Source organism: Sceloporus undulatus, chromosome 4, assembly GCF_019175285.1.
Source record: "Sceloporus undulatus isolate JIND9_A2432 ecotype Alabama chromosome 4, SceUnd_v1.1, whole genome shotgun sequence".
In the NCBI taxonomy this organism is placed as follows: domain Eukaryota; kingdom Metazoa; phylum Chordata; class Lepidosauria; order Squamata; family Phrynosomatidae; genus Sceloporus; species Sceloporus undulatus.
In genome coordinates, this window is record NC_056525.1 from 122,783,408 (window position 1) to 122,797,182 (window position 13,775).

The window sequence follows — 13,775 nt, forward strand, 5'->3', positions numbered from 1 at the left end:
GTATTGTGCTACTGGATCCCAAATGTTGACTCAGTCATCTGGAAGTCCACGTTTGAGTGAATCCTGACATTCACAGTGGAGGCACAAGTGCATATTTATCACAGAAAATATGGAATATGGAAATAGAGATTATCCTGAGTATTCTGCTCCTGAGTATCGAGGAAGATCAATTTTATCATATTGATCCAGGCATGAATTCAGGGATGATGCTCAATACCGTGAGGAGTCTAGAGACCATCACAGCTGATCTGTGTGAGACAGGCATTATTTGCTATACCATCTTCCATCTTGAGTTGACTTTTATGACATACCTTATTTTTTGCTGCATTCTCTGCAGAATTGTACTCTTTTTCGGCCTAGAGTGTAAATAGGAGAATACCTGAAAATATTGTTGAGGAGACTTCACATTTAATGCCACAAGCATGCTGCTGATGCATATCTTTCGTTTTTTTATCTTCTTTTTACATATTGCAGTTTTGCTTTCTGTGCATTTTAATTTAGTAAACCAATAATAAAATTTGAATAAAGGGAGCGAGAAAGAGAGAGATTCAAGAAATTGCCATAATGGCAAGAGAACCAAAACACCTACAAAACAGAATGATTTAGAACTTGGTTTACATATCTAGCATTGATAGGCCCTGGATAGGAGATCACAAACACAGGCAAAACCTTTTCCTGGATTAGAAGAGATCACAGCCTTATTGGTTGCCGTTTATATAGCATTGTCTTGGGATAGGGCAGTGAATCCAGACATAAGGTGACCTGCTTGCTATCTGAAGAGATCTCACTTGATCTTGCCTTCTGGGGAAAGGACCATTGGAATGAGAGAGCATGGGATACCCAATGGGTGCAAGTTTACTTTATGGTTCTTGTGCAAAAAATGGTGACATAGGCACAACTGCCATCATGTGGAAGGGATTTGGATCCCGTTATGGACCCCCCCAGCGCGAAAGGGAAATCCAAATAATGTGGAGGACCAAAGGATGGGGAACCACTGGCTTAAGTTATTTTCTGTAATATGGAAGATGCTCACAGGCACTGTCTGTAACAGAGAAGATGTACACAGTGTAAAAATGACACAAGAGGTAGGTAAAGAATTGCCCACTTCGTTTCCAAACTATTGCAGCTACAACCAGTACTGAAACTCATACATGACAGAGCTTGTGTGGTTGAAGGAGTTTGGCAAGAACAACTTCATTGACAGGTGACTCCTTGGGATAAGATAGGTGATGTATCAGCTGGTATTCCTAAATTTATTTGGGAAGAGGGAATCATCCTTGGTGGACACTTGAAGACTTGGAATGGGGGCACGTTGAAGGGGCCATACCCTGACTTTCTTGGTAATTTTTGCTGCTACCACACTGGGCATGTTCAAGTTGAGCCTGGCAGTTTGGAGGAAGTACAGAAACCAGCCTTTAAAGGCTTGCTGCAGGCTAGCCTCAGTGGCCTTTCTGGGTATTAAGCTAAAAGGGGGTGGAGGGTGGATTGGAATGAATGCACATCCCAACTGTGTGGGGCAAGGTTCTATGAACCTGTATTCTTGGGGTGGGAGTAGAAATGCCAGCAGCACTGTGCCGTCCCTCATTTTTTGTCACCAAAATAGGGATGAGGTTGGTTGCCCTGAAAGCGGTGCTTGCCATTATAGCTATACAGTGGTCCCTTCCCTTACGCAGGGGATCCATTACAGACGCCCCCTCCCCCGCGTAAGGGAAATTCTGCATCTGCTTGAGCCCCATTAAAGTCAATGGGGCTTGTGCTTGTGGTGGCATGTGTGCGCCACAGCTGCGTGCTCCATTACTCTTTCCGTGGCATGGTGCCACTTCTGGAAGCCATGTAAGGCACGCCCATGTATGACGCGGGCACACTGTAGCAGCAAGACAACTAACCATGTTGATTGTCAAAACTGGTTGCTGTTGTTCATGAATTGACACTGAGCATGTTTGCATTTGTGTTGCTTGAAAATCCAGTAAACCTTCCTCCTTGCCACTCCATATGGGTACTCCTCTTACCCTATATAAGAGGACCAACTATGACAAGATAAAGCATGTTGAGGTGCTGTTTGGCCTTACTATGGAGATAGCTGTTTATCAAATTCTTCATTGTAATTAATTGCTGCTGTCTCTCTGCCCAAAATGTGAGCCCTTAACACATTCCCCAAGTGATCAATGAAGTGCCGGTCTTAGTTGGGGTAAGCAGGTTGAATTACTCCTATAAAGATGATATAGCACACTGGCCAAATGTTAAAGGGGAAGTTGGCTTCCTATTTCCCCTTTCATCCCACTTGATAACCCAACCTGCACACATTCCTTCATCCCAGACTTTAGCAGAGTAAAACATCCATATCTGTCCATCCAGGGTCCATTCCTGCATCTTGTGAGGTAGGTGATTATCTAGTGTTCTCAGTATCATTGATGGTGGAAGTGATGGGGGAAGATTAGAGATTAGACTAGATTCCCAAACCACCTTGGAACCTGATGTGAACCAGTTCCCCTTGCTCTTCTCCTCAGTTGTCATGTGTGCCTGGCTCTTCTTCCATAATCCCCTGTCTCACTGCAAGGTCTCATCTGAAGAGAAGGACTCACTTGTATTCCCTAGCTATCTGAGTCCTCATGAAAAGGATACCTTCTTTTAATTCCAGTGCTTCCTGCACTGTTTTTTCATGGCTAGTTCACATTTTTCAGGTGGACCATCTTACATCTGGGGTAAAAGATCTTTTCCTATATCTTTCCTTGGTTGCCTACCTCTCTTAGGCTCCAAAACAGAAGGAACTGGAAACATTCTATGAATTACATACAAATGAGAGACCAAGTCTCAGCACATATAAAATCAGCCTAGAAATTGTTGTATCAGAGTTTCCTTGGGGAATACTATGGCGGGATATAGACTGCCGCTTTGCGGCGGTCTCCCGCTGGCGCCATTTGCTCCGTGAGGGAGCCGCAGCAGCCACACCGCGCGGCTCCCCCGCGGAGCAAAAAAGAACCTCCATTTTGGAGCTTCTTTTTGTGGCGCCTTTATGACGTCGCGAGGCACTGCTGGCGCATTCGCGACATCATAGGCGCCGCGACACGTCAGGACGCTATGCATCCAATACGTACTAGGGTTAGGGGGGTGCAGAAGCACCGTCCCTTCCTAACCCTAGTACGTATAGAATACGTACTAAATGGCGGTATGTAACCCGCCTTTGTGTACTAAATATTTGATTAGGAAAATAATAATAAAATACAATGCGAGAAACTGTAGGAAAACATCTGATGCTTCATGTATAGAAGGCCCCAGGTTTTGTCTTTGATATTTCCAGTTAAAAGCATAACTGTTATTCAGGAAAGATGTTTTGGAGTAGAGTCACTAATGTTCAGGGCAGACAACGGTATGATTTGAGGTAATAGTCTGATGACTGTTGTAAGTTAGTGTTTCTCCTTTGTGAATGCAGAAACATATCTGTGAATTGATGATGAAGAATTGTTATTCAGTAACAAAAGTGTATCTTCGCTAATTATTCAGTTACTGTACTTAATACAGCTTGAAACTTAATCAGACTGAATGAGAGGGGAGAAATGCTTCTGGAACTCTCAACTATTTTACTTCTTACTATAGATGAGTAATCAAGCAGACAATAGTGGAGTTCATAATGCAGATATGAGAAGAAGTTACAACAAATTGCAAGTGTATAAAGTCTTGATTTCCTTGAAATGGCAAATAGGAGAATGTAGTTTAATATTTGCTTCTTTGCCTTTCAGCAAAGGTTGTTGACTTAAGTGGCTAAGGGATGAGGTGACTGTAAGCAAGTACACTCAACCCTCCACATTTGCGGCTTTGACTTTTGAAGCTTTGATTATTCATGGATTTTATTAATGTGTTTTTTCTAGGAATATCTAGGTCCTCCAGCGCAACTCTGTGGTCAACTTTAACCAAAAGTCGCACTGAAGGACAAAGAGATTTCAAGAGAGAATACTCCACTAGGCTTTTGTAATAATAATAATAATAATAATAATAATAATAATAACCTCGCTCTTCAGCTGAAAGGCTATCAGAGTGGCTTACAATTTGTTAATTAGACATTTCCCTGCTCTCAGGCTTACAATCTAAAGATTGTAAAGATTGTATACAGTGGGCCCTTGGTATCCACAGGGGTTTGGTTCCAGGACCTCCTGCGGATACTAAAATCTATGGATGCTCAAGTTCTATTAAATGCAATTATGTGTGTGTGTGTGTGTGTGTGTGTGTGAGAGAGAGAGAGAGAGAGAGAGAGAGAGATATGCCTTATATATAAAATGGCAAAATTGAGTTTACTTTTTGGAATTATTTTGGAAACTGTGGAACACTGAAGCTGTGGATGAAGATACCATGGATACAGAGCGCCAACTATTTTTAATTCAAAATATTTGAACAGTAAACATATTATCTTCCTTAAAGACGCAAAAAATAATTTATTAATCCCATTCCTCCACATTTGCTGGGGTTAGGGGCACAGGACCCCAGTGAATGTGGAAAAACCACAAATAACAAAAACACTGTTTTTACTTGAGAGAACACCTCTGTAGGATTCTCTAGGTCCTCCAATGCAACTCTGTGGTCAACATCTGCCAGAATTTTGGATGGTGCTGGAGGCTGGGGTAGAGATCAGTAGGATCTCAGTAGCGTGACTTGGACCCCAAAGGGCCTCATGATTTCTGCTCCTGATATTGACACATCTTGTCCATTTCATTAAATGTAGAAATTGTTTAGGTCTTAAACTCATCCAGTTTATTTTCAACATTTCACTATCAGATTATTTTAGCAACAATTGCAGCATATGGTTTAGCTTGCTTACTGGTCCCATTACAGTTACAAGTTCAACCCACAAGGGTGGCAGTTGCATCTACAGTTGTGAATTGTGGTGCATTAATAATTGAATTATGTAAGGCTGCTTCCCGGTCTCAATTGTCCATCTTTATATTACATTATTGATTGAATGGCAGGACCACAAAAGAGTCTTCATTCACTCTTGCTATGGTGACACTTAGTGCTATTGAGTCATTTAATTACCCATTTATATGAGTCACAGAGACAAAGAAGAAGAAACTGGTTGCCTGTAAATGTGGTTCTTCAAGTGGTTACCCATGAACTCACACAGCTTACACTCCTTCTCCCCTTCACATTTGAAATTTCTTGTGGTGGATTGTGGAACTAAGGTGGGTAACTTTGGTGCCTCTGGTCATGCTCACCAACTGGGTTATTATTCAACGTTACTCATCTCTAGAGGCATCCGTGTGAAGCTCTCTATAGGTGCTGGACTCATCTGTGTGAGTTTACAAGTGACCACTTGAAGGACTGTGGGTACAGGTAAGTTCTCTTGTCTCTCTGATTCCTAATTGCTTAACAATAACAATTACAAAAACACCAGCCTCTTCTTATCCCCCCTTAAAAATTTTATTGGTGAAACGAAAAGAACTTGATATGAACAGGAGTGGATTTTTGTGTGAAAGGATTGTGAGTTCCACAATCCTTTCTTGAAAGAACCCCTTGGGCTCAGAATCCTTTCATTCTAAATATATGCTTTCACATTAGGCACTAGTTTATGGATCTCAAAAGTTTTGTTGTTGCTGTTGTTGGGAGGGAGTTTATATTGAATGCTGCCCTAAAGTCTGTATCAAATATGGAAAAATTGTTATTCTTATGTTTGTTTTTTCAGATAACAGAAAAAAAGGGAAAGGAAGGAAAGGCTGGGTTTGGAGGCCCAGTTGTCAGCTCATTGTATCAAGAAGAAACCATCAGGTGAATCTGAGTGATACTTTTATGGCTTAATTTTCATTTAGCTTTTATTTAGAACATCAACACATATGGTAGTGCCTCTCCAACCAGATAATAAATGACAGGAAAGAACTTTCTAGGCCTGTAATTGTTTAAATCAATAGCTGTCTGTATTGCTGCCAGGTACTAATTTTTCCCTAGTGTGGAAAATTTGGGTTGGGTCTTGGCCTATTGAACATGGTGGTGATTACCTCTGAGTAAACATATAGGATATACTGTGATTTCTTCTTCTTAAAAGAAGTAGTGCTTAACAGCAGCTTCTTTAGCCATAATCTTTAAATATTGTTGGCCAAAGGAAATAATGTTAGCATGTTTTTAAAATTACAGTGTAGAAGTAAGGTTACTAATTGAGGTCAGCTTTTGAAATAAAAAGATAAAAGGAAATTAACCTGGAAAATGTATGATGATACTGCATGAAACTTGTAGTTAAGTAAAGGAAGACAGGAAATGGCAAACTTAAAGAGGTCTTGTGTAAGTGTCAGTCTTGAAAACACACATGGGTTCTTCACCTGGTGGATAACTACCGTAGTTTTATTTTGAAGTAACAGAGGCAAAGCAAAGAGGTTGTAAATTACATGGGACCAGTACCAGTCTCTTTAGAAGCGGTATTAATTAGCCCCTACCCCTGAACAAATCTAAACCTCATCCTAAATTTGTAAAGAATTATAGAACACTTACTAGCATGTTTAGGCAAGACATTGGGTATGTAGTTTCTGGGCAGCACTCTTGGAGAAAACTGATTTCCCAGATCCATTTCCTGGCTGGTTTTGAATTCTGAACTGCCTTGCTTGCCCAGTGGGACAGCAGTGGAGCTTAAATGCTGGTGGCCTAAGAGCATGAAGCAGAAAGATCCCTCTAATGCTTCTCATCCGGTGCTGCTTCCATGGCAGGGGAAGGGCTACTCTTCAGTGCTGGCAGTTCCCCAGTTAAAAATACACCTACAGTCCTTTGTCTGTCATTGAAGAAGGAGTAGAGGAGAATGAAGAACCTGGTGACAGCTCTTGCAGATTACTGATATTATTATTATTATTATTATTATTATTATTATTATTATTATTATTATGCTTTATTTATATAGCGCTGTAGTGGAAATGACTTTTGCTTTGAGTACCTGCTACAGTCAAACAGTTATGAGAATGGAGACTGGAAAGAACACCCAGTTCCTTGTCACTTCTGCCACAGTTCCTTGATTCCAGCAGGCATTTAAAACAATAACTAGCCTCCTCATTTTCCCTCTTGGCAGGATGCAAGAACCACTGGTTTCTTGTTCTTCTCTCTTCCTCCTTCCATGACAGCAACTAGGGGTTTGGAGAGTGGTCCAGGAACCTTATCCTTACTGAACCATATCAGCTCCTCTCTGCTGTGAAATCACCTCTGTCAAGAGAGGGATGGCAGAGTTGAACCGTGTTGATGCTCTTCACCTTTCAGTAGCTATTGAAACCCCAAAGTTGTTTAACGTCTAGAACAGAGATGAGAGAGAGACCATTCAGAGAGACGAGTTCAGGTGTTGCCAATGTGGAAGTGACACCCAGCTCTGTCTGGGCAGCTCTCTCTTGGTAATATTGAATCAGATACCTTCTTTATTTAGAATTTCCCAAAGGAATTCCACATTATGTTAAAATGGTTTAAAGTGCATATGAACTTTTTTTGTCGTTTTGTATATTGATATTTTGAAACATTGCCTGGGTGTGGTAATGGAATGATTGAAGGCCAGTAAATTGAGACTTAGTCCAAAGAAGATGTTTTTGCATGGGAGGATTGGGCCCCAGCCTGACCTGTGGGGACTTTTTTATGTTATAGCCTCTTCATCTACAACACATGCTATGACCTGGTCACTTCTGATGCCTGCAGTATTTCTTTAAAGGGTGATACTTTTAACTTTTTTTTAAAGGATAATGCCGGTTCTGAAGAAATGTAATGTAGAAGATGTGTTTTGCTGTTGGTTTTATAGATTTTAGTTTAATATTATGGCTTTTTAAAATTCTTTTTTATTTTAAAACTTGGTTTATGGTTTTGATTTCTTTGTTATTACCTATCCAGAAAAACATACATTGTTGGGTAGTATTCAAATAGTGTAGACTAAACTACAAGTATAGGTATTAACATAAGTATTGAAATTAATTTTGGATACAATTTAAGATTTACTTGGCCAATCATCAGCATTTAAATAATTTATTTACTGATCAGTTTCGAAATGTGTGTTACGAAGAGCTCAATACAGGCAGGTGTGTTTTGAAGAAATTAAAGGAACTTGCAGTATTTAAACAAAAGCTATTTGTTTCTGCTTTTAACAATTGACTATTGCTATATTTCTCCTTTCAAATGTGAATGATATTCAAAACTCGCCAGGAAAACTGATTATTATTCATTATAATTATTCGTATCATGCCTTTCACAGTACAAATCCTTGTAAGGCAGCAACGAAGTAACAACAAAATATATTAACAATATGAATGTATCTTAAAAGCCAGAAGAATTGTTTTCAGGATAGTTGATGGGAACTATTCCTATGATAAGAGTCTGGCTGGAATAGGCTCCAAGGTCTTTTTCACATGCCTGTCTCTTTCCTGATAGCATGATGAGCTTTCAGATCAACTTCTCCTTGGCAGCAAAGAGTGCAGTAGTGCACAATGGAGAAAACATCAAACATCAACAATGCCCTTTTAAAAATATGAACAAAATTGTTCATCACCTTAAAGTTTTGAATAGCCTTGTAAATATCTCAGACATTTTATTTACTTGGACACCGTATATATGTTCTGCAGACTCTAGAAGAGGATCGATAGATATCTCCTTAAATACAGATCAATATGCTTTTTAATGACTTGAACACATAGAGATATTGTGAGCAAGAATAATTATTGAAGATGGTAATATGCATATTATACCCTGTGTATGATGAACAATTCTGAAACATTTTAATATTGGTGTGAGTGAAATTGTTTTAAAATATTACAAAGTTTCATTTATTTGCACAGCTTTCATTTCCCCAGAATTCTAACATATAAAAGTTTAAAATGGTAAGGAGAAACTACAGATACAATGGACTCTTGTTATACGCTGGGGTTTGGTTCCAAGATCCCCTGTGGATAACAAAATCCGTGGATACTCAAGTCCCATTAAATATAATGACATAGCAAAATGGTGTCCCTTATAAAAAATGGAAAATCAAGGTTTGATATTTGAAATTTATACTTTTTTTGAACATTTTTAAACCGTGGATGCTTGAATCTGTGTATAAGAAATCCATGTATAAGAAGGACCGACTGTAATATTAGGAATGTGTGTATAACATGGGGGATGTACTAAAGTGCCCTGCATTCCATGCCTCAGTTGGCAGCCAGGTTCAGAGGTTTGAATGAAGAACATTTCATTTAGGCATGCCTGGAATTATGTTGAAACCACATGCTTGGTGATCTTTCCTCAGGCTGGAAGCCTTCTCATTCGGTCAGCAACAGGAGAGGTCATCATGCATGACTGTGGTATCTGATATTTAATAAAATCTAATATTAATAGATGAATAATCTTCTTTCATGACAAAAAAGTCATAATTCTAGTGGTTTTAATGAAGGTGGTTGTACCCACTTCAAGCTGTCCCGATCCAATTGCTGTGGGCTCCCTCTGGCAGTGAAGCACCTGCAGCAGTGAACTCTGCTGTTCTCTCTCTTCCTTGTACCTTAGAACTAGCACATTTTGGAGTCTTGGCTTTATGGGAGAGTCATAGTTCCATATCACTGAGGCAAGTAGGACTGAGAATAAGAGAAGGTATGAGTAGAAACACTTGCCATAAAGGACAAGAAGAAGATTAACAGAAAAGAGTTAAGAAGATCTTAGCTGTGGAGCAGCCTGTTAAGACCTTGCCAGGGGGAAATGCCAGAGGAAATTAGAGATGTGGAAGCACTGAATAAAACCACACGTCGCGCGGCAGAAGTGACACCGCGAGTGCATGACTAGCACCTCGCGGTGTCTCTTACGGGGCCGAAGAAGGAGCGCAAATTTCACTCTCCTTCTTTGCTGCGTCCGGGAAACGCATGGTTTGGATGCTGCGGTTCCCGGATGCAGCAACCAGCAGTGGCGCGAGACTGCCCCTTCTGGGCCGTCTGTAACGCGCCAATGTCCAGTTTCAACAAAGCCTAATTCTTCTGGGGGTGGGAAATTATGGGAGTCCTCCACAAAGTCTTCTTCCAATCATACTGCATGATGTTTAGCAGCCTGAGATCCAGTTTATTCATACAAAAGTGTTAAACATCCTAGATTCACACAATTTCAGATTGTTGATTGAGATGGCACATTGTAATGTTTCACCACAAAACCAAACATCATTGCATGCAGAAATTCAACAGAGCTGGGAATGCTTGAGTAAAAGCATAAAATGAAATCCAGTTGTTACCCCCACCTAGAGGAGAGACACCTATTAAATCAATTGGACACATATTATTATTGTTCACTTATAAAGTCCCATTTATTTCAGCGAGTCTGTTCTATTTGACATTAATAATTAGATTTAACCCTAATTCTTTATTAATCCTCTCTAATCCCGATAAACTATCCAAATTGTTTGAAGGGTGAGAGTAGCATATGTGTTGCTAGGAACAGTGGGTGTGAAAGCAAAAAAGAAGGGAGATGCAGAACTGTGGGGGGGGGGGGGGAATGTAATTGACATCTAGTTAGTGATCTTTCCTGTTCCAACTTGACAGTTTCCAGATGAGTTGAATAACAAACTGAACTGTGTTGTTTGTAATCCAAGGCTTGTGAAAACTCCCAAATAAGAGAAGGTGATTTAAGTACAAAAAGAACAATGTAAATAAGCAAACAAATTGTTCAATGAGAGGCACATTCTGAACCAAAGGCAACATTATCCATCTTCTCCTAACTTTTATTTGAAAACTAGCTGATAGTTTAACTGAATTGTTTAACAATTTTATATGTTACAATTTCATATTATTAATAATAAAAATTGAATTATATTTGGACTAACTGAAATTTTAACAAATTACCGTAGCCTTTTTGTGCATATGTTTCAAAGTCTGTAATGTATCTGGTTGTCATACTTTAAGGAAGTAATCTTAAAATCCATCAGACTACCAGAAACAACTGTGTCTTGTAGTACTTTAAAGAGTGATAATTTATTATGCTGTAAGCTTTATGAACTAAGAGTCCACTTTTTCAGATACATGAGGTGTTGGCCAAGAGCCTGCATCATCAAATGTAGCTCTGATGATGGAGATATAACAATAATGATTGAGCTCTGTCATCTTCGCTATGTATGTCGACACCACCCACCTACCCCAAACATAACTTTTCAGCCAGTCAGCACTGAGTGGCCATTTGTGTAAGGAGTAGCATGGGCTGGCAGTTGGGTAGGAGGTGATTGGTGGCCACTGGTGGCATGTCAGTGCATTTGTTTGGGGCATAAAAAATAATGGGGCAGTGCACCTGGTGCCTGCAAATGCCCTCTTTTGGCTGGTCTGTCCTTACAGAAGAAGGGGGTGGGTTGGAGTAGGTTTTCTGTGGGTGTTCGGCCTGTTGTGAGAGCCAGTGGTCAGAAGGTTCTCTTGCAAATCTGGAAACGTCAGAGGTAGGTCGGCTTTTCCTCTCTGTCTGCTCAGCACCTCAGAGGTGACTATTTTTGTCTCACTTTGAACAAAATATTTGATTTCATATAATAAAAAGAACATTTCTAAAATGTCCTAACTGCTTTCATTTTTTTTTAAAAAATTACAAAATGGTGTAAAAGGACCCATTTGAAACAGAATGCAAGGGGCAATAGCATTTTCTTCATGGGGACTGACTATATCAGTGATGGTGAACCTTTTAGAGGCTGAGTGCCCAAACTGCAACCCAAAAGCCACTTATTTATTGCAAAGTGCCATGGCCCTCTGGCTTTCTAGTAACAAACTGTGGCAAACTCTATGCTGGGGCGATGACACATGTGCCCACAGAGAGGGCTCTGAGTGCCACCTCTGGCACGCGTGCCATAGGTTCGCCATCACTGGACTATATAGTTGTTTTTCATTTGACCAGGAAACTTTCTTACAAGCGGTGCATTTATTTATTTGTTATATAAGGTGCCGTTTCCTTTAAAAAAAAGAGAGAGAGAGAATACACTTTTAGTTCATAATAAGACAGATGTTAGAAATGTGATTGAAGTTTAGTATTGTATTGTATGAAAAGTTGAAACCAGTGCAAATGATTAAGGCATAATTTTAACAAAGTGGCCCTCCACATACTTCCTGACTTACAGGATAAATTTTGCAACTGTGTAGACAGGGGAGAAGAATGCCAAGCAATTATGGCTGTTGTTTTCCCTTCTCTTCCCAGTCTTTTCCAGGGTGCTTGATAGTCCTTATCATATTTTGTAGTCTGATGCCATGTAATCTATCAGAATTTTATTAATCCCATTAACAGAGGCAGCCATCTGGCTAGCTCTCTGAGCTAGGCCACACTAGTACTGAACTGAGATGATTGATGGCTCTGGAATTGATTAGTTGATCTGAGAGACAAATGAACTGTTTTGGCAGAAAATACCAGGGGTCACTGTGTTTGGTCAGGCGCAAAGGCCTGCAGAATTTTAAAGAGCAGCTTCTCCCATACAGTTTTAAACTTCCCCTAAAAATAACTGATTCAGAAAACATAATAGGTATTAAAGTATCATAGTCTGGCTGCTGGGAATGCTCTAGCTTGAAATGATAATTAAATTTGGAAAACCATAAAAATGAGACTACATATGGGTAACATTATAATGCCTTACTTCACATGTAAAAACTGTGCCTGTTCTTTGAAGCATTGGTCTGCCCATGGTGACATTTGCCATAGCTACTTGTTGGTTGGATTACTGTAACACAAACTATCTGAGACTGCCTTTCAAAAGTGTTTTGAAAATATACCAGGCTTTGACTGTTGTAGCCAAAACTGTAGACTTGAGACCAGTTACTGGGGTCATGTGATTCCATGGTTACAACAGGTTCACTGGTTTGTCTGATCTGTTTCTGATTGTCATTTATCGACATTAGTGTCCTAGACAGCTTGGGACTAGTTTAACAGAGTAACTTAGATATAAGTAGTATTAGATATTAGTAGCCTGTAACCTCGCTTCGATCCATTGGGAGAGGCGGGTAAACATAAATAAATTTATTATTATTATTATTATTATTATTATTATTATTATTATTATTATTATTATTATTATTGTTGTTGTTGTTGTATTATTATTATTATTATTATTATTATTAACCTGCTGAGACACTGAAAGTTTTTCCAGTTTCAAAGGCATGTTTAGGGAGAGGAAGACCTTCAATGAGACTGTGTCCAAGGAAGGCCTGTGTAGCCTACACTTCGATGATCCGCTAGAGAGAGCTAAAGAGTTTTTTGTTTCTGAAAGACTATTGGTCTGTTGAGTTGGATATATTTTGATGTTGATGCTTCTCTTTTTTATTTACTTGATTGCTCTGTTTCCTATCTTTTATCTGCATACTCTATAAGTAGGCAACAATACTATGGCCCACTATAGATTCTTTACCTTTTAAAATAATTAGCCTTAATCTTTTTCACAATGGAGATAAAAGATACAAAATAATTTCTGTGGTAAAATGACTGATCATCTAGTAAGACTAGTGCTGTACAGTAAATTCTTTCTGTAAAGAACAAAAAGAGCAGCATTCCTGGTTGTAGCCCTGGTGCTGTAATAATAGCATGATAGTTTTTGGGGTACAATGGATGCTAACGTCCTATTAAATACAAATGGCATAGTCAACTAGTGTCTCTTATATAAAATAGCAAAATCAAAGTTTGTGAGGAAGAATCTGGAATACTTCTTAAAACACATGCCAGTGAAAGTGCTCAAAAGCGACATGTGTATTATCTATGCACTTACATGGAAAAGCATTAAAGTCTCTCTTTTAAGAAACAAAAAAGTGTCAACTTCACAAACCGTCACACGACTGTCCATACAGCACATCATTGCACCCAGTGATACACTGTCACTG

General features: G+C 39.4%; 1 protein-coding gene across 4 annotated transcripts in view; it reads left to right on the plus strand.

Moving 5' to 3' along the window:
* The window catches only part of ACBD6 (acyl-CoA binding domain containing 6), a 210,718-nt gene that overhangs the window by 97,692 nt on the left and 99,251 nt on the right, over window positions 1-13,775 (plus strand). For all 4 annotated transcript variants that reach the window (XM_042465765.1, XM_042465766.1, XM_042465767.1 and 1 more), the window contains one exon: window positions 5,672-5,754. In XM_042465765.1, coding sequence (XP_042321699.1) covers window positions 5,672-5,754 — 83 coding nt within the window. The remainder of the gene's footprint in view (window positions 1-5,671; window positions 5,755-13,775) is intronic.